Source organism: Cololabis saira, chromosome 5 (assembly GCF_033807715.1).
Source record: "Cololabis saira isolate AMF1-May2022 chromosome 5, fColSai1.1, whole genome shotgun sequence".
Classification (NCBI taxonomy): Eukaryota; Metazoa; Chordata; class Actinopteri; order Beloniformes; family Belonidae; genus Cololabis; species Cololabis saira.
In genome coordinates, this window is record NC_084591.1 from 10,659,463 (window position 1) to 10,681,126 (window position 21,664).

At 39.9% G+C, this 21,664-nt stretch overlaps 1 protein-coding gene across 1 annotated transcript in view; it reads left to right on the top strand.

Moving 5' to 3' along the window:
* Positions 1 to 1,312: 1,312 nt before the first annotated feature.
* The window catches only part of tmtc3 (transmembrane O-mannosyltransferase targeting cadherins 3), a 94,173-nt gene continuing 73,821 nt past the window's right edge, over positions 1,313 to 21,664 (top strand). Inside the window, exons 1-3 of the mRNA XM_061720912.1 lie at positions 1,313 to 1,443; positions 13,656 to 13,869; positions 14,877 to 15,095. Of these exons, the coding sequence (XP_061576896.1) occupies positions 13,681 to 13,869; positions 14,877 to 15,095 (408 nt within the window). The 5' untranslated portion in view covers positions 1,313 to 1,443; positions 13,656 to 13,680. The remainder of the gene's footprint in view (positions 1,444 to 13,655; positions 13,870 to 14,876; positions 15,096 to 21,664) is intronic.

The following is a 21,664-nucleotide window of genomic DNA, read 5'->3' on the forward strand; positions in this document are numbered from 1 at the left end:
TTCCTTGGTTACAGCAGCTGCTCCGCAAAAACAAATACAATACTAGTTATCTGAATGTAGAAATGTCACCCAAATCAAATCGGAAATAAGGACTGTAACATTATGGAAAGCAGTTTAAGAGAATAAAATTTCAGAGAAATGACTTTTAGATAGTCAAACTCGGTGCGCGGTGAACTTTGAACCGGAAGTGTTAGCCGCATCTGTAAAAATTATTAAAAGTTAAAAATTATTGTAGAATAGAAATAATGTTACCCAAACCGCATCGAAAATAAGTATTGTGACATTAAAAATGTCCGTGAAAAGCTTTAATGAATTTTCTCAAGCAACAATAGAATATATATACAGGACTGTCTCAGAAAATTAGAATATTGTGATAAAGTTCTTTATTTTCTGTAATGCGATTAAAAAAACAAAAATGTCATACATTCTGGATTCATTACAAATCAACTGAAATATTGCAAGCCTTTTATTATTTTAATATTGCTGATTATGGCTTACATTTTAAGATTAAGATTCCCAGAATATTCTAATTTTTTTAGATAGGATATTTGAGTTTTCTTAAGCTGTAAACCATGATCAGCAATATGAATCATCTACTGCATTAATGAATGTGTTTTTAAGGACTTGATTATTTACTTTATTATTCATTTGCTCCAGTATTGATATGCATATGTGAAAAGAAGCTAAATGATTTTGAATGATGTAATGTATTGACCATATGAGGGGGGAAAGGGAGAGGGGTGTGTTGTTTAATTTTTTTTATTTTCTTTCTTTCTTTCTTTCTTTCTTTCTTTCTTTCTTTCTTTCTTTCTTTCTTTCTTTCTTTCTTTCTTTCTTTCTTTCTTTCTTTCTTTCTTTCTTTCTTTCTTTCTTTCTTTCTTTCTTTCTTTCTTTCTTTCTTTTCTTTCTTTCTTTCTTTCTTCTTCTTATTATAATTTATTTTTGTTTAATTATTGTTATGAAAAGTTAAAAAAGGGGAAAATATTTATATTTCTGTGTTGGGGTGGTGTGTTGTTGTATTTTTGTATTTTCTTTCTTTCTTTCTTTCTTTCTTTCTTTCTTTCTTTCTTTCTTTCTTTCTTTCTTTCTTTCTTTCTTTCTTTCTTTCTTTCTTTCTTTCTTTCTTTCTTTCTTTCTTCTTCTTCTTCTTCTTATTCTCTTTGTTTAATTATTGTTATGAAAAGTTTATCTATTTCTATTGTTATTGTAAATCTTATTTTTTTTCTTATTGCCCTCAATAAATATATCTATAAAAAAAAACTTTAGATAGTCAAACTGGGAGCGCGGTGACCTTTGAACCGGAAGTGTTAGCCGCAGCCGTGCTAGTCGGCTCAGATGGGATGCTGCTGTCTCCAGAGTTCTCTCCACAGGCTGTGTGAAGTCCTACCACTCTTTTTAATCATAAAATCCACCGACGCCGCCGTGTGCCCTGGTCAAGGCTCGGTAAGACTGATCTAAAACACTCACGCCCTTTTATTTTCCAGCCTAAAGAGCGTTAGCACGCCGGTTAGCATCTGCTGCAGTAGCTCCATCAAGCATCAGTCTGGGGTGATTACAGTTCCCTGTTGGAGACTTTATCTGGTGTTATACTTTACTTAACTGGTTTATTATTGCCTTTTAAGGTCCTAACTTGTTATTTATACATGTACTTCCTGTGTTAACCAGTCATTTACCACTGAAAGAAACTACATCCAGAAGGAAAGGTGGTGTCATGAGGAATGTCTGCAGAAATAGTTTGTTATTAATTCGTTATAATATAGTTATTGGCGTGGAAAACCTACATAACGCTCTTTAATATTTTCTTTCCAACTAGGTGAACAACTGGACTGAAACTGAGTGTCTAAATTACCAAGAATAAGACTTGACAGATGATCCAGATTTCAGTAGATTTCATTAAACAGTTGCATGTAAAAGGATCAAAACATACATAAGGTGTCTTGATGCAGAATGACGATGAAACAAAGGAAGTATAATGACATTAAGGCATAATGGATGATTCATTCTTACGATTCGAGTAGATAAAAACATCTTTAAGGTCAACGTTAATCTTTTTGGGGCAGAGTACCAGTCTGCAGTTGGCCAAGGTTAAATTTTGCTGCTCTCAGCAGTCTTGGTTTAATCAAGTGGCCAAGGTTAAATTTTCCATCACAGTTGTAAAGGTGCAAATTCAAAACACAATAAGGTCGATGAAATCATAATAAAATCTCCTTTATTGGTCAGGTTTTCATACACAAAGGAGGAATTTTGGAATCTCTTACATTGCATCCTGAGTGAGGAGGACAAACGTCTGAATGTATTTATTTATGTGCACACAACTTAAATAAATAAAAATATAAACTATTATGGGGCTGCTCAATATATGGGAAATGTAGTGTTATGTGCAATATCAGTATAGCAAAGACAAATAACATATCGCAATAAATGCTGGTCAGTTATTTTACACCTAAATGCCTTTTGAACAATCAGATAAAAGCTTTTTTTAGAGATGCCGAAGACATAGACTCCGAATAATTTGTTTATACTGAATATCACCATTGCAGTTTTCCACTATGATGTTGCATGTTTTCCTAATATCTTGCAGCCCTATTATGTATAAGAATAATAGTATATAACAAAATTACAGTATATGCAGTAAAGTGCAGAGCTGCATAATTTAAGTGTGCGTGTGTTTGTTTGCACATAAAAAGTGTTTAAGGCGGTAGTCTGACTGGGTCTCTGCTTTTTTGCTGTTTTAATTTACTTAACTTGTTTATTATTGCCTTTTAAGGTTCTACCTTCTCAATTTTACCGTTACTTCCTGTGTTAACCAGTCATTTACCACTTAAATAAATTACATCCAGAAGCAAAGGTGGTGTCATGAAGAATGTTTCCAGAAATAGTTTGTTATTAAGTCGTTATAATAGAATTATTGTCCTGGAAAAACCTATTAAACGCGGTTTAATGTGTTTTTTCCAACTAGGCGAATAACTGGACTGAAACTGTGTGTCTAAGTTACCAAGAATAAGCCTTGAAACATGATCCAGATTTCAGTAGATTTTATTTAACAGTTGCATGTAAAAGGGTCAAAACATACATGAGGTGTCTTGATGCAGAATGCCGATGAAACAGAGGAAATATATATTTTTTAATGGCATAAAGGATGATTCATTCTTACGATTAGAGTAGACAAAAACATCTTTAAGGTCAGTGTTAATCTTTTTGGGGCAGACTACCTACACTTAGTTGGGTCAAAGCTACATTTTGCTGCTCTCAGCGGTTTGGGTTTAATCAAGTGTCCAAGGCTGAATTTTCCATCATACTTATAATTATGCAAATTCAACACACATTAGGTCGACAAAAATCATAATAAAATCTCCTTTATTGGTCAGGTTTTCATACACACGAGGAATTTGGAGTCATGTGGAGGACAAACATCTGAATTTACATTTACAACTTAATTAGACAAAACTATAAACTATTATGGGGCTGCACATATATGGGAAATGTATGGTCATGTGCAATATCAGTATAACAAAGAACATATAGCAGTAAAGACTGGTCAGTTATTTTAAACCTAAATGCCTTTTGACCACTCGGATAAAAGCTTATTTCAGAGCTGAGTCTGCAAAGCTGGAAGACATAGACTCGGTATTGTATGTTGCATGTTTTCCTAATATCTTGCAGCCTTATTATGTATAAGAATAATAGTATAATGCAGTACAGTGCAGAGCTTTAATTTAAAGTGTGTGTGTGGATGAACATAAAGTGTTTAAGGCGGTAGTCTGGATCTCTGCTTCTCGTTGACCGTCAGGGTTCATCACAGCGACAGCCTCAGGAAAGTCTGGCATCTGCTTGTTTTTGTGCTCTGTTGCCCCGATCAGAGGGGAGAAGTTTATCCAGTTAGTGTCCAGGATGTGAGGGATCTCCAGTGATGTTACCTGCTGTGTCCTTGATCCCGGACCGGTACGGTTTCCCGGATGGAGGGCAATGCCAGTCCCATTTGTCTTTTCTGCTTGGTATTCATTGCAATCTGTTCCGGTTCTGTTTGGGTGGCAGTGATGAACTGCAGAGGACAGACTGGATTATAGCTCTGTACTTTATTTGTGTTCCACCAAATCCCAACAAAGTAATCTCAGGGCAGTTTACACAAAAAACAAACACAGTTTGCAAAGTTCAATGCAGTCTAATGAGAACATTCCACTTAAGTCCAATTTATTGCAATTCAATTATAATCCAATTAATTCCAGTCGAGACCAAGTTCAAAGTCGTATAATGCTGACTCATAGAAGCAGCAAGAAGAAACCCAAAAGATTGTATCAAATCTCCACGGCGGCGCAGTCTCCCGTCCCGAGCAAATGTGTAATTAATGGGAAACAGAAGACCCTCCAGCAGCACCAGACTCGGGGCTGGCAGCCATCTGCCTGGAACAGCTGGGGGTCTGAGATGACAGGAACGACAGATCAACAACAGAGAGATTAGTCCAGGGACGTCTGCACATGAGACACCAAAGAGAATATTATCAATCGAAATATCTTCGCAATCTAGTGCACAGGACAGTCAACAAAACTGTGCTCAAACCCAATTGGATGTCATGAACCGTCTGCCCTCATTCGCTAGTTAAACCTTTTACTGCTCCTGGCTTCATTTATGGTCTCAAATTGTAGACAGTGAAAGAAAGAGTGAGTTCGTGAGAAGAGGTGGAGTAAATGAGTTTCTCTGCAGGGTCTTGCTTAGTGATGGGGTGAGAAGTTCAGTCATTCAGGAGGGACTTGGGGTCGTCCCTGCTTCTCCGGATCGTTGCTTTACATTTAGCAGAAGCCTTTATCCACAGAGCCTAGTAAATCACTAACGTAGTAAATCACAAATAAGTGCAGCAACGATGATTTTCAAGTGCCATGTCAACAGGAGCCAACTGAGGTGGTTCAGGTGCGTCCTGGACTCCCCTGTACCGGGCTGTTCCAGGCATGACACCCCAAGACAGACCCAGGACACATGGAGGGATTTTACCGCCTGGTAGTTTAGTTTAGTTTAATTTGAACATGTAAAAAAAATAAAAGAAAACAAATACAGGTGGGCATTCCACCACATAAAGAAAACATCAAAAACCAAAATTAAAATACATATTTCAAGTTACATGTTCGTAAAGGAGTGTGTAAACTTATTTAATTCCACCCCCTTCCCACAACTAAACATAAATTATATCTCTGTATTTATTTTTTATACTATACACTAATTTGTATAAATGTATATCATTTTTACAAAAATAACCTATTTAATACAAGATGTAAGCTCTATCATAAATATAATATAACTATGATATAAATATAATACATATATCTAAGTACCGTATATAAACATACAAAGACAACAGTACAAGTCTTCACTTTTTTACCTAAAATAAACAATTTCTTTATATTTCTTCTTAAATTGTTTTATGTTTGTTTTATGTTTGTGTTTTATGTGTGTCATTCCACAGTTTAATTCCAAAAACTGATACACAAAAACTTATTTTTGTTGCATGCACAAATAAAAATTTGAAGTTTAGGTTTTCCCTTAAATTATAATCCCCTGGGCTTCCGGCTTAGCTGTACATGGGGTGAGACGTGATTAGCGGAGCTCCTGCAGAGTTAATTTTAATTCAACATTTATAGGCACTTTTTGCATCACTCCCACGGCTTTGGTTTTAACTAAATTATTTTCAACGCGGTTACTTCGACAACTTACCACGGAAATGCCTCCAAAGTCCATTAAAGCGGGGAATAACCCTCCAGCTAACCCGCGGCCTGCTGCTCATGCTGTCTCCTCGCCCCGCGGTGATTCCCCTCCTCCGGAGAGCACCTGTGCTGCGCAGGTTCCAGCTGCGGAGTTCAGCCGGCTTAAAACCGAACTCCTCTCCGCTCTCCGCAATGATGTTGCAGCTATATTTCGGTCAGAGCTTCAGGCAGCACTTACCGAGAATTTAACGTCCATTAAGTCCGAGCTGCTTTCTCTTAAAGCCGATCTTTCTGGCAGTATTTCCTCCATGAAGGCGGACGTCGCGGGTCTCGCGACCACGGTCGCTGGGATCGAGCTCTCGCTCTCAAGCTGCTCAGACGACATCGTTGCTCTCCAGAAAAAAGTGGATCACTTGTCGAAAGAATATGTGAGGCTGGAGGACAGATGCGAGGATTTGGAGTCAAGGTCTCGTCGGCAGAACGTACGGATTATTGGCGTCCCGGAGGAGGATCCTGACTCTTCATCTGCAGCCGGTGTTTCCAGGCTTTTGGCGGAAGCCTTCTCCCTCGACGCAGAGCCGGTGGTGGATAGAGCCCACCGCACCCTCATGCCGAGACCGAAGCCCGGGGAGCGGCCCCGCGCAATAGTGGCAAGGCTCCATTATTACACCGACTGCGCTGACATCCTGAGAAAGGCGAGAGAGCGGCAGCAGATCAAAGTCCGGGGTATGAGCATCTCCGTGTTCCCGGACCACACAGCCAAGACAGCGCGGGCGCGCGCTGCCTTTAATGACGTGCGCCGTCAGCTGCGGGAGATTGAAGGAGTCCGGTATGGATTGCTGTATCCCGCACGGCTGCGTGTAACCCATGACGGCCAGCAGCGGGACTTCACGTCGCCAGATGAAGCCCTGGCATTCATCAGGAAAATAAAAAAAGTGACTACCAGCTAGTTTTCTGGGACGATTTATCCAGCTTGATGTCCGTGCGGGACTCTGGCCCGGGGTGAGTGACTGAGTCAATTCAGAAAATGGGACTTTATGTCGTAATTTTTTATTTTTTATTTTTTATTTATTTATTAATTTTTTTTTCTTTTCTCTTCTAACTATCAATGGGAACAACACCGTTTTAAATTGATGGCCTAATCATTTCTCTGGTATGATGCCTTGATTAGAAAATATGCACACACCCCTGTCTTTGCTTAAATTGTGTGCATGTGTGTGCGTGTCTGTGTGGGTGTGTGAGTGCATATATGTATATATTATTGTTCTATAGGCCAAAGATCTCCTTAATTTACGTTTGTTGTTACCCTGACAAGACAGCGATCGTCAGAATGCCTCAGATTGATGGTTTCATATGCCTCATATTTTATTTTATTTTTTTTTTAAGGTTTTAACTCTGCAGGAGCTAATTTTGTTTTTGTTTTTGTATTTAGCTTTATAGTCGAAAGCATCTCTTTTCGAGAATGGCTTCCTTTGAAGCCAGCACGGCTGTTTCCATCGTTTGGGGATGGGATCATCTAATGTGCGTTGGGTGGGTGGGCGGGGGTTATGGGATGTTGGCTTTTTGTCTCTGTAGGTATGTATATACTCCTGAGTTTTGTTTGTTTTGGTTTTCCCTTTTACCTCTTTTCCTTATATCTCCTCTGGTGGTGGGTGAGTCGGTCTTATTTTCTCTCAGAGAATGCCTATGAACGATCGTAATCTGCGCAAGCCTGATACTGGATCAAACATTACATTCACTAGCTGGAATGTGAAAGGTGTGAATAATCCAATTAAGCGATCAAAGATTTTTTCACATTTGAAACGCCTGGACACTGACATAGCTTTCCTTCAGGAAACTCATTTGCGAAATAAAGATCATTTCAGACTCAAACGAGCTTGGGTGGGTGATATTTTTCATTCAAATTTTGATTCTAGGTCTAGAGGAGTAGCAATTTTGATCAACAAAAGAGTCAATTTCTCCGTCTCCAGGACAATATCCGATAAGAATGGTAGATATCTTATTGTTGCGGGCACTCTATACTGTAACCCTGTATTGTTGGTGAATATATATGCCCCTAATTTTGATGACCCCAATTTTACGGATAGGCTGTTTGGCAACCTCCCTTTCTTAAATACGCATATTACAATACTGGGCGGTGATCTGAATTGTGTTATTAATCCTTCTTTGGACCGTTCGAATCCTCGTACTTTGACTCAATCCTCTATGTCAAAATCTATTACCGATTTTACAGTCAAGAACGGGCTTGTTGATCCGTGGAGGGTCTCACATCCTGGAGATAAGGAATTCTCTTTTTTTTCACAAGTACATCAGTCATATTCACGTATTGACTATTTTTTTGTTGATGGCTCTCTTCTCCCCAAAGTTACTTCTGTCGTATACCACCCAATTGTTATTTCGGATCACGCCCCTCTAACTTTGAATATAACATGGTCTGAGCGCCCCCGTTTTTCTTCTCCCTGGAGGTTTAATCCATTGCTTTTATCCGACGATGCATTTAATGTTTCTATATCTGCTTCAATAGATGATTTCATTGCATTAAACAAAACAGATTCTACCAGTTTTTCGCTAGTATGGGAATCACTCAAAGCATATTTGCGAGGACAGATTATCTCTTATTCAGCATACGCCAGTAAAATCCGCAGGGCTAAATTACAGGAGCTCACATCTAAAATTCAGGACACAGACAGACTAAACTCAGTTAACCCGAGTCCGAGTTTACTGAAACAACGGCTTGATTTGCAGTCAAAATTCGATCTTATAGCGACAGCCGATTCTGAACGGCTCCTATTACGCGCTCATGCCAACTATTATGAACACGGCGATAAACCAAGCAGGTTATTGGCTCACCAATTAAAAAGGCAAGCAACGTCGAGACTGATTCCCAGCATTAGAGATTCTAATGGCACACTTACCACCGATCCAATCGCCATCAACACAATTTTTAAATCATACTACTCCTCTCTCTATGAGTCAGAATCTCCACTTGACACAGCAGAAATGACCTCCTTTCTTGATAATATCACTGTCCCTACTATTAATTTGGATGTGGCTAATGGCCTCGATGCTCCTTTCAGCTTGCAAGAAATTGCTGCCGCCATTGAAGCTACGCAAAGCAACAAGGCCCCTGGTCCCGATGGGTTCGGAGCTGAGTTTTTCAAAAAATTCAAAGACAAATTAGCCCCCCTTTTACTTTCAATGTACAATGAGTCCCTTGATCATGGCTCATTGCCTCCCTCTTTAATGCAGGCGTCTATTGCCCTCCTTTTGAAGAAGGACAAGGACCCTGAATCATGCACTTCTTATAGGCCCTTGTCTTTACTAAATGTAGATGTCAAAATTTTAGCCAAAGCACTAGCAATTCGTCTTGATAAGATCCTTCCTAGCATCATATCTGAGGAGCAGAATGGTTTCATCAAGGGACGCCAGCTCTTCTATAATGTTCGTACACTTCTTAATGTGATTCTCTCTAAAGATTCTTCTCCACTCCCTGAAGTTGTTATCGCAATTGATGCTGAGAAAGCTTTTGATCATGTCGAATTTAACTATCTTTTTGCAACACTTCATAAATTCGGATTTGGACACAGGTTTATATCGTGGATTAGACTTCTTTACACTTCCCCTCAGGCCAGCATTCACACCAATGACAACTACTCCACTTATTTTACATTATCACGTGGCACGAGACAGGGCTGCCCTCTCTCCCCTTTGCTATTCGCTCTATCCGTCGAACCACTTTCAATTGCTTTAAGAACTCTTCCTCTATTTCGCGGAGTCTCTAGGTCCAATGTGGAACTTAAATTGTCACTTTATGCAGACGACCTCCTTTTATATGTATCTGACCCTTTAACCAGCATCGCACCAATATTATCTCTGTTGAAGAATTATGGATCCTTCTCCGGCTATAAGGTCAATCTTCACAAGTGTGAATGCTTCCCCATAAACTCCTCTGCTTTACAACTCAAACAATCTGATATCCCCTTTAAACTCAGCCCGTCAGGCTTTAGATACTTAGGGATTAATGTGACCCGCACTCTGCCCTCTCTTTTCACCGCTAATTTTTCCTCACTGGTAACTCGAGTGAAGGCGGACTTACAGAGGTGGAACTCCCTACCATTGTCACTGATAGGAAGAATTAACACAGTGAAAATGACTGTATTGCCTAAATTTCTTTTTTTGTTCCAATGCACTCCTTTATTTCTACCAAAATCTTTTTTTAAATCACTTGACCAAATTGTTTCCAACTTTTTATGGGCCGGTAAGACACCCAGAGTGAGGTATTCGCTTCTCCAAAAATGTAAATTTAATGGGGGTCTAGCACTACCAAACTTTATGCTTTACTATTGGTCAGCGCATATTCACAAACTAATTTATTGGCTTCAGTCTCCTGAGTTATTATGGTGCAGATTGGAGGCTCAGTCACTCTCTTCATCCTCTGTAACGGCCCTACTCTCCTCCTCTTTACCATTGAATCCCTCTAAGTTTACAAATAGCCCTGTGGTGCTTTCCTCCCTTAAGATTTGGTCACAGTTTAGGCGCCACTTTAAATTTGCTTCTCCATCCATCTATACACCTGTTACTAAGAATCATCTGTTCCCTCCATCACTAGTAGACACCACTTTTATGATTTGGTACAACCGGGGCATTAAGCACTTCAGGGATCTATATAAGGATGGTATCTTTTCCACATTTTCAGATCTGAGGTCAAAGTTCAATATGCCTGCCTCCCATTTGTTTCGCTACTTCCAGCTTCGACACTGCGCCTCTGCTCTGTTTCCATGCTTCCCTTCCCTTCCTGCTAACCAACCGTGGGATGATCTTCTAACAATGAAACTCAGTCAAAAGTCTCTGATATCTAAGACAGTGTTTCCCCTAGAATTTTTTTCAGGCCCGGTGGTACCCACCGGAAAAATCTTAAACAGACGAGGCGCGTGGGACGGCATATTGGACATGTAGCAATATAACAAAGTTTTACATTAAAAATCATTGTAGGCCTATATTGCTGAATGATATTGCTTCAATGAAATAATAAGATTTAATCCAACCTTTAACCAAAGTGTCATGGGCCAGAAAGGTCTGACCCCTTATGAGAATTGAGCACATCTTTTCTATATATTTCAGACGGATCTCTATGAAAACCCTCTGGGATGGTCCTCTTTTAACGGCTGCTTATGCTGACGGCATATGTGACAAAACATCCCTATTCACGATTGAGATTATATCAGTTATAAATAATTTAAACATTGTAGAAGATTTTTTTTCCCTACGCCGTTGGTGTACCGCAGAACCATAAATCAGCCTAGACGCTCATACCTGGCTGGCGCTAGGACCCCGCGGACGCATGGTGCGTGTTTTCCTTCATCATTCCCTGCAGCGTCTCATGCAAACACAAACACACGGACCTGCAGAAACATTTCTTTATATCATGTTGTCTGTCGCCCGCGATATTTTTTCTTTTTTTTTTTTTGGCTAGCTACAAACTCCATACATCCCATAATATATAATAATATGCCTGCGCTCTCAGCAGCGTTACTAGGCAACGAAGCAGGTTGACTCCCGTTGCAGAACAGCGCTGCGCAGAGGCTCCTAACGTAAATGATCATTGATTTTTTTTTTTTAGGCCTGGCGGGGGGTCTCGTTGGCCTGGCGGCCCCGCCAGGCCTATATAATGGTAGGGGAAACACTGTAAGATATATGCACTGTGTATGACATTTGATGATCATTCTGTAGATAAAGCTCGGGAGGGTTGGGGACGAGAGTTGGGCCTTGACTTCACAGGGGAGCTGTGGGATAAAGCTATCCGTAGCATACGATCTAGCACGCCTTGCGCTAGATTTGAACTTATTCAATTTAAGGTGCTGCATAGAGCCCACCTATCAAAATCCCGATTATCGGAAATATATCCGAATGTTGCAGACCTATGCGACAGATGCCAGGGTTCTCCATGCAATTTAAGTCATATGTTTTTCTCCTGTCCTAGGTTACAGAAATTTTGGAGTGATTATTCTGTGATCATGTCTAAAGTTCTGGGTAAAAAAGTTGTTATGGCCCCCCTCTTAGCAATATTCGGACTCACTGTTGACTCCTCACATATCAGCCCCACACAGTCAGAAGTATTGGCTTTCACATCCCTTTTAGCAAGACGTCGTATCTTACTTCTATGGAAATCCCCCAAGTCCCCGTCTATTTCTATTTGGCTTAGTGATGTTATGTTTTTTCTTAAATTGGAGAAGGTGAGATACTCTTTAAAAGGCAACGCAGCTAAATTCGTTCGCAAATGGCAATCTTTCATAGACCACTTTACCGCGTTGAAGACTCTACCCACCGACTGACCCCCCCCTCCCTTAATTTTCTTTTCATCTCCTTAATTTGTTTTTTTTTTATGTTTTATTTATTTCCAGTTAATGGGATATCACTTATGGGCATCTACATTCACCACTGCATTTGTTTTTTGTATGCATTTTTGCTCATACATTACTTTCCTCCTTTGATCATTTCTTGCTCATCTGTTTATTTATTATTTAACGCTACAGAGACTCTGTTCCTTAGTTAGGTTTTGTGTGTTTTAAAAAAAAAAAAAAAAAAAAAAGGAGACAATGTATAATGCGTGTGTTTGACTACAGATTTCCATGTTTTCATTGTATGTTGTTTCCTATAAAAAGATCAATAAAAAAAAAAAAAAAAAAATTATAATCCCCTTCCCTCCCAATGAATAATTTCTGAATGTTATCCGGTAGCAAATGATTTTTTTGCTTTAAACTTGTGCAGATTGAAATGCCACTAGATCCATGAGTTTTAGTACTTTAGACTGTAAGAATAGTAAGAATAGTGAGTTAGTGTGATCTCTGGTATTTACCAGAGACTGTATAAAACAGTCGGCGAAATTGGGTCACGTGACCCATTGGTTTCTGAAGACCACTTTTAAAGCCCGTTTTTCTCTGTACGGAGCAGACCCATGTTGCTCAGCAAGCCAAACGGAAATCTCGACTTCTCTGTGACCTTAACTTGAATGAGCAGACGTTCATAGACGAAGGGAGAACGAGTGAGCGAGTAGACGGTCCAAACACTGCAACAGCCACGTCAACAACAGTTGTTTAATCTCTCTTCTGGTTCTGCCGCTGAGGAATCACATGACTTGTAGTTCTTGTAATACATGATACTATCGAAGCATTCACTGCAAAAACTAATTTCTTACAAAGTTTAAAAGCCTTGTTTCAAGAAAAGAAGAAGACTGTTTTCAGACTATTTTGCTAGTTTTGAGAGTTCTAGTCAAGAAAATCTTCCGTACTCCATTGACTAAGATATTTTTGCTCACAAATTTGACTAGATTTAGGATTATTAGACTTATTTCTAGTAGGGCTGTGTGTTCAGCAGGTATATATGTTTCTCATTAAGACGTTTTCAGGGTTGCATGAGGTGACTTTTCTGTTGTAAAAAACTAATCAGAAGTTGTGTGAGAGATCCTAAAGTTCAAGTTTATTTATAAAGCACTTTAAAAAACAGGACAACGTAAAACATAAAACCCATAAATGAAATACAACAATCATGGCGAGTTAAAAGCTAGTGAGTAAAGTTCTGAATCCACCGGTCTTTGTAAAACCTCCCTTACACGTGGCCACTTATATATAAGGGACTTTACTCACAGCAATTATTAGCCATCTGCACTGTTTTTGAGTAAAATAATGATGGCTAGAGTGGTAGCAGAAACGTAACCTGCAAAAAAAAAAAAAAAAAAAAGCTTCTGGACATCCATTGTCATTAGTCTTGGAAGGACTCTGGATGAGCAGAGAAAACACAACTTCGTTGTGTAACATGACTTAATGGCAACAAGAGACAAGTAGAGTTTCCTTTTAATTACCTGGGTGTTCTCAGGGATCGACCTGATTGACATCAGCTGATTGGTCTATCTCTTACTAACTTCAAGGCTGTGTGATTAAAGGAATGTGTTGTCTCTCTGCGCAGTGATCAATGACGGCTTCTGTCAGCGATGGCTGTTGTGTCATGGAAGGAGGTCTTACTTCTGACTGGGCTGGTGGTGGGATGCTACTGGAACAGCTTGTCATGCGGGTTCGTGTTCGACGACGTGTCGGCGATCCTCGACAACAAGGACCTGCGCCCCTCCACCCCGCTATCCAACCTGTTCCTCAACGACTTCTGGGGAACCCCCATGGCTGAGGCAAGTCTTCGTCCAAGAAAACACTTCCGCGTTCATAAATCTTGAGTTTTTTTTTAACAACGTTGAGTCTGATCTTGCACCGAGTTTGTTTTTTCTGCATTTCTGTTGCTTTCATCAATGAAAATTATGACTAAATATCGTCGTCAACAAACCTTTATTACCTGTGGAAAACGAGACGCAATGAAAATGCTGGTCATGTGACGATAACGATAATTAAATGCATAATGCAATATCATAGAGGAATAAAAACAAAACTAGAATGTAATTACAAAATAAAAACAAATAAAAGATCCTTAATCTCCATTTTTCAGTAGTTTCCTCTGGTTTAGTTCTGCTGGGTGACGTCACGTCCTCCATCCCAGTCACGGCTCGCGGGGAATCAGATCCAGAAGATGCAGCTGCAGATTAGAGGCTGATGCCGTTAACGCAGAGCTCTAGATGCACGTCCATTGAAAAACAAAGTTCCATAGAGAAAGAGGCCGATGGCCGACCACGCGGGGATCTTCTCTGGGGCTGGGAGAAGATCCACTTTCCTACATAGACGTGGAAAAGAAAACCCAATGGGTCGTCGAAAAAGAAAAAGATGGAGAGAAATGCGGAAAAATAAATATGTTGTAAACTCAAATTAGAGTCTTCTGTATCTGGAATGAATGTATTCTTGAGTCTATAAGGTAACAATAATATAATAATAAGATAACCTTGTTTGAGTTGTAAAATGGGTTTAGCTAAATACAATCTTTGACTAAAATGGTCCTGGACAATTCTGACTAAAATAAGAATATGCTCAGACTTTTTGTCGACTGAAACTTGACACGACTAAAAGGAGAATGAACGTGACTAAAACTAATAAAAATTAAAATGATAGCTCCATCCAAAGACTAGACCAAAGCTAAAATTGAAACAGGCTGACAAAAACAGCGCTAGTGGTCAGATAAATTGTACACTTAATTCAACAAGTGAATCTGAGGAACTCAGTCCTGACGGTATAAACGTGTGTCTGTTTACAGGAGCGGAGCCATAAGTCCTACAGACCGCTGACGGTGTTCACGTTCCGGCTGAACTACCTGTTCAGCGAGCTGAGCGCGGCGTCCTACCACCTATTCAACGTGGTCCTGCATGCCGTCGTGTGCCTGCTCTTCCTGCGGGTCTGCCGGCTGTTCCTGGACCAGACCTCCAGCCTGGTGGCGGCTCTGCTGTTCGCCGTTCACCCCATCCACACCGAGGCTGTAAGTTCGCACTGAAAACCTTCACAAAACATCATCCTTGTTTTTGGCATGAATTAATGCACAATTTTTTTTATTACTATTATTAAATTAAATGAGATAATTATTAAATCAAACTGTTATTATTACATGGACGGAAAGGAATCTGACTTTTCGATTGCGTCCACCGGTGCAGAGTGAGGTAATCACCCGAGAGATGCGGGTGATTTTTTGTTTTTGCTGTAAAGTCCTTCTATATAACAAAATATTACACGACAATGTAATGCAATGCAATGGACTTTGAGTTGAATTATCTAAAAAGACATCCGGCAAGATGTTGTTGCATCTGTGATGTTGGAACTTGCTCAAAATGAAAGAACAACTTCCCTCCTGCATAAGTTAGCAACTCTTCTTTTAATCCCTTTGTAAAAACATTATACAAAGTCAAAGTAGCTTCATTGGCTGCGTTTACATGGGAAGTTTAATTCCTCTTTAATTCAGAATTAAAATTAAATCTGATTTAAAATGATTAAAAATGACCATGTAAACACCTAATTCCGAATAAAAATGTCCATACCGAATTAAACTTCATTCCGAAGTAAGTGGCTGGTTTATTCCGATTTTAAATCCAAATATAATAATAACCGTGGCCTTTGTCAGTTCCAGAGTTGGTGCATAGATTAAAACAGATAACATATAACGGGTTTTCACTGTGCTATTATTTCTATAACAAAAATGAAGCCCAAAAGAAAATAAGTAATAATTTTTGCGGATTTAAAAGATTATAGATCCACCTTTAGTAGGAATAATAAGACGTCTCCCTTTGTCCCGTTCTTCAGTTGATGTGGTTGTTCGGTATTAGACACAGCGCCCCCCTAAGTGCCTGCTTGAACTTTGACCAGATCCGATGTAGATTTGTAGATCTGCTTCTGAACACGACCCAGATTTAACCGAGGTTAGCCTCACACGTGCTTCTCCACGACTCGGTACACAGAGGAGTTAATGACTGGCTTGCCCTGTGGCCTGAGTTCTCGCCCCCCCACTGCTGCACCTGATGGTGGTTGTGACGGCACACCCAATTCTTTTCACCCCACATGGTGCAGGGCATTAGCACCACGTCCTGCAGTCGCATCAGAACCTCCAACTGGTCCAGAACTCGTCTCCAGAACTCCATCCATCAATCATATCACTCCTGTTCTCCAACAGCTCCACTGGCTTCCTGTCAAATTTCGCATTAACTTCAAAACCCTGCTCCACACTTTCAAGGCCACCCACAACCTCGCCTTAAATAAATTGTATTATGTATTATTATTATGGGCATGCCAAGTAGTGGCATCGTACAGACATAACAACATTGACCAACCCGGGGCGCGTTGTACTACATCATATTTTAGTCTCATCATGCTAGCGAGCCCGAGTGGCAGCGTAAACTTTCAGTTTGAGCAACTGGAAAACATCTAAAATGGGAAAAAGCTGTTGTGCGATCGACTGTTCTCATAGATTTAGCAAGCTCGCAGATAATTCCTAAAAATCGATTCATATGTCTAAAGATCGATTTTTTTATTTTTTTTATTTTTTATTTTTTCATCATTACATTACAACTTTTGGTATTTTTTTTTAATAGCAAAAAAGGAATGTTTTGTTGGACACGAGAGTAACTGGTGCCATGTTTTTGCCTTTCAATATGTTTAAAGGTATAAAAACATTAAAGTTTTCAGTTTTTATAATTGCATAAATTGTCTATATTTCTTTGCTTTATATACCGTCTTGGGGTTACATTTGCATAAAATGCTAAAAACCAAATTCTCATAAATGGGAAAAAATAAAACCGATTTCATACGTCTGTTTGCTGCCCTTGATCTGTTTGATAATTCTGACCCACAATGTTTCTGAAAGCTGTTATATCAGCATTCTGGGAGGTGATTGGTCCTTACAGCATCATTAGCTGCTAATACTTGCTGTTGAATAATACTAGTATTCATATGTTACATAACTACACAGTCAGATAATTCATGCAACAGCTCAAAAACTGTTTTAATAACACCAAAGCCAGATTTAAGGTTCCACGTTAAACCAACGCAGAGCCTACGCCGTTGTCGTGACGCCGTCGTGAATCCTTCGGACTTCTCCGTCACTCCATTTCGACGCGGTGCAGTACCCCCCAGAGCGCTAGTTAATACTTTGTTTAGCTTCCGGCTTTTCCGGTCACAGTGAATCAAAGAGATATGGACAACTATTGTGCAAAAAACCAAAACAACCCAAAAAAAAAAAAGAAATCACACACACACACGAAGAAAAGAGCGCTGAAAGTACACGACTGCTTCACGAACCGGAACCGGAAATGCGTTGCTACCAAGCAAACCAATCTCAGCCCTCTCGGTCTGCGTTGGGTCCGTGTCGCCTCGACGTGAAGTTACATTTTTTGCAAGGTGCACGTCAGGCTACGGCGTAGGCTACGGAGAGCCTCCCCCATAATTCAGCCTTAACCCAAATCAATATCGGAATCGGATCAAATCGAAGCGTGATAATCGATTCTGAATCTTAAGAATCGGAATCGAATTGATTCTAGACATTTGAATCGATCCCCAGCCCTACATCAGCTGTTTCCTTATTTAATAGAATAATAATAAAAAACAACAAACCCCTCCCTAGTTTTTTTTTTTTAATTAATTAATTAATTAATTAATTAATTAATTTATTTATTTATTTTATTTTATTTGAGAGGGACCATGTGCAATTAAAAACATAAATGTAAACATTTGATGCATTGCACCAGAGTTAGCCTTAGGCTAATTTGCATCTGCAGTCCCTTGGTACAAATAAATACAGCACAGATAAAAAACATCAAACATTATTCCAGGACATGTAACATATACTGTAAATCACACATGAATTGTTCTGGTTACATTAGACCTCCGGACTCGCCACCCCACGCCGGTCAATGTGAAAAGGGCACGCGACCCGCCAGATCCACGCGCTAAAGTAAAAGGGGCTAGAGGGCATTAATGGGGGATTAAGATCATGATCTCGGCTCTGCTGCAACTTGGCACATCGTACAGATAAACCCTCTCCATCATGTCGTGCTGAAGAAAACGCCTGATAAGAATCCAAAAACCCCTCCGTTGTTCTTGATCAGGATCAGGTAATTCCTCTCCGTAAACGCCGCTGGACCGGTGACCAGACAGACTCTGACCAGCAGAGAAAAGCCGGCAGCGTTCTGCTTTGCGGGAAGCAGCGCCACCGATACACAATCTCCCTGCCGGTGTTCTCTAATCTACGAAGTCTCTTTCTCTCTCTCTCTCTCAGACTTTTTGAATGGAAACAATTTGCTTCACAAATGAGCCTTTAGTTAGTCCAGCAAAAAGCCCTTCGCATTATCACCGTCTGGGATCTCCCGCTGAACGGATCATTTGTTTTTGTGTACTGTTCCAGGCCCTGAAAGTCCCTCCATGATGGGTTCGGACAAAGAGCGCCTGTGTGCCTCCGTCTGCCTCGCTGCTTTCTGATGATGCCTTTTTCAATGGAGATTTTTATTTATTTATTATTTATTTTTGGTGTAAACTGGGTGTCTTGGACATCGTTATCTTAAAGCTTGAAAAACGGTATTTGATGGGTAGTTGAAGGTTATAAGGTACCTTGTTTGGCAGAACAACTACAATATTTCAACCACAGAGGCGATTGAGAGTGAAAGCAGCAGAGTATTCATGAGTTTAACCTTGTTTAATATCAAAAGGAAGTTTATTTCATCTGTGTGCAGTAGCTAAATCTGCTTTCCGTCTGTTTTGATTCTCACTCAAGGTTGTACAAGTTGAAACGAACTGAATAATTGAATTAAATAAGGATTTATTAATCCCTGAGGGGGAATTATACTGTTACGGTGTAAATTACCTTGGCTGGGCGGATAAGGTTCAGACTAAAATGAACATGAGGAACTTGGAAAGCAGGCATTTTTAGAAATCCCTGGACGGAGGATTGTGTTTGTCACCTGGCAACCACCGTGCTGAGGAGGTCAGGTTGCCAGGTAAGTGAACCCCCGCAGTTGACAGCTGAACATCTGGGCTGCAGAGGAGCTCCTTCATGGCACATTTCAAGGATTACGCCATCTGTTGTTCTGTTTGAAGTCTTTAGTCCTCCCGTGTCGTCTGAGGAGGGACGTCGGAGGCCAAAACAGGCTCCTTTTAGCCAAAATCTCTGAAACCTTCATCTCTGCCGACTCCCATCAGCACCGCGGGAACTCAGTCCGTGCCATGATTAAGGAGGGAAAAATGGTCAACTTCCTCTTGGCTCCTCATGCCTCTACTGCTCTAGATCTTTGATCTTTCCCTTTTTTTTTGGCTGTTCTGCATTTGGATCCTTTTTCTGATCCATCGCTGGTCTTTGGAGAGCTCGGTCCCGCTGCTTTCACGTGTAAACAGCTCTCCGTTGTCGTGGATACTCATCATAACAAATGGTAACAGCACCGTAAAATGCCCAAAGCGCATATATAGTTTCAACAGAAAATGCAGAAAAAAGAGCCATTAAAAACCAAGTCTGTAGATCATATTGCCATTTAACTTGCTGACGGCAAAGATCACGTCTACATTAAGACTTTTTCTGCAGCGTTTCTTTTGTTTTTTTTTTAATTTTTTTTTTTTTTTACCTTGTCTGCATATATATTAATTACGGAAGAGTATTAGGGCCAGGGAGGATAAAAATAATATTTTAGAGGAGGAAGATTTTTTTTTCATTATGCACTTCGAGACAAAAGTCGAAATGTTGAGAAAAAAGTTGAAATGTCGACAAAAAAGTCAAAATTTCGTGAATCAAGTGAATTGGCGATTATTGATTTGAAACACATATCACACATATGCAGTGTTGCATAACTTCAGAAACATAGCCTTAACGTTCCACTCCAAGGATGTAAGTTACGGCTGCTGCTGCATAGCTGTCAGTCGCTCTCCTAACTGGATTGGATGGGCCAGAGGAGACATTTCGACTTTATTCTCGACATTTCGACTTTATTCTTGAAATTGTATTTCAACATTAATCTCGACATTTCAACATTTTTCTCTACATTTTGATTTTTTTCACGAAATTGTATTTCAACTTTATTCTCGAAATTTTGACTTTTTTCACGAAATTTCGACGTTATTCTTGAAATTGTATTTCAACATTAATCTTGACGTTTGGACTTTTTTCTCGAAGTGCACAATAAAAAAAATCTTACCCTCTCAAATATGTTTTCTCCTGCATGACCCTAATACTCATGGCCTTTGGAATCTGCAAGAGAGAAAACAAACAAACAGCAACCATTCCAGGTCTCTAAAACTGAATCAAGACTAGGCTACTGCGATTATCTGTCCCCTAAAACTGCAGCGGGTTTGATGGTCCACCTCTGCCGGGAAGGATTTATTACGAATTTCAATTCCCAGCAAGTGTGTTAGAGCAGTTAAATGAGGGTCACTGTTTTTGGAAAGAACACCAAGACCCTTTTTCAATCATGCATGCTAACTTGCATGCACAAACTGCTCATTGATGTGAAAAGAAGAAAAAGCCCTGAAAAAGTTTTCCAAATTAACACACATGCAGAATTTCTCTTAACCGAGCAGTCAAGCGTCCGCAAACATTATGGTGAGCTTACAGCTATGGTACAAGCCTGTGAAATCAAGAAAGCCTTCATCTGTTGGTGAATGTTTGGCAGTTTGGTGGTGTTTTGTAAACTGAGCCCATGTGTTTATCAAACAGTCTGATGTGTGGCGCTTTTGTTGATTTTTAACAACCGGAAATTGGCCTCATGCGAAAAAATGTTGCCGATCCTCGCTGCCCTGGAGCCTGTTCTGCTGGTGACTGGAAGGCAGCGTGAAGTTCTGACCGCAGAGTGATGGGCTCAGTCTTCCAGACGCTGGTGAGGGAACTGAAGCTGTCCAGCAGTCTGAACGTGGTCCACTCAGTACCACAGAGTTTTTATTTTGTATTTAATATATATATATTTGAAGGGGACGGGGGGTTGGGGTGAGGGGTGACATCCGCTGCTAGTCTAAAATGTGAAAAACACATTGAAACGAGCACACACGCCTTGGAGATCTGTAAGAAAAAACAAACATCCATCCATCCATCCATCCATCCATCCATCCATCCATCCAGTAGGATTATTGACATAAATATTAGACTTGGAGGAAGCGTAAGAAGTTAAATGACAGTGGTCCGAGAATCCACCCCTGGAGGACTCTGCCTTTGTGAACCGTACTAGGTAATGCCACCCCATTTCCAGGTTTGTCCAGAAGGATTTTATGTCGAAGGATTAACCGAGATCAGATGGCACAAAATGTTGTAATTGAGTCTGTTGTCAGATCTTCACTGATGCTGTTTCAGAGCTTTGATGTTGTCTGAAGTCAGACTGGAATCTGTCTAAAAGGAAATCTGCATGTATGAAGTGGTTTAGCGTAACCAAAACAGCCCTCTTTTTGTTTTCTTTCCTACTTAAGAGATTTTTAACTTCATCCATGTTCAAACAAACAATTCTACAGTTCCTTTTTTATATATATATATGTATATATATATATATATATATATATATATATATATATATATACACACACACACTGTGTATATAT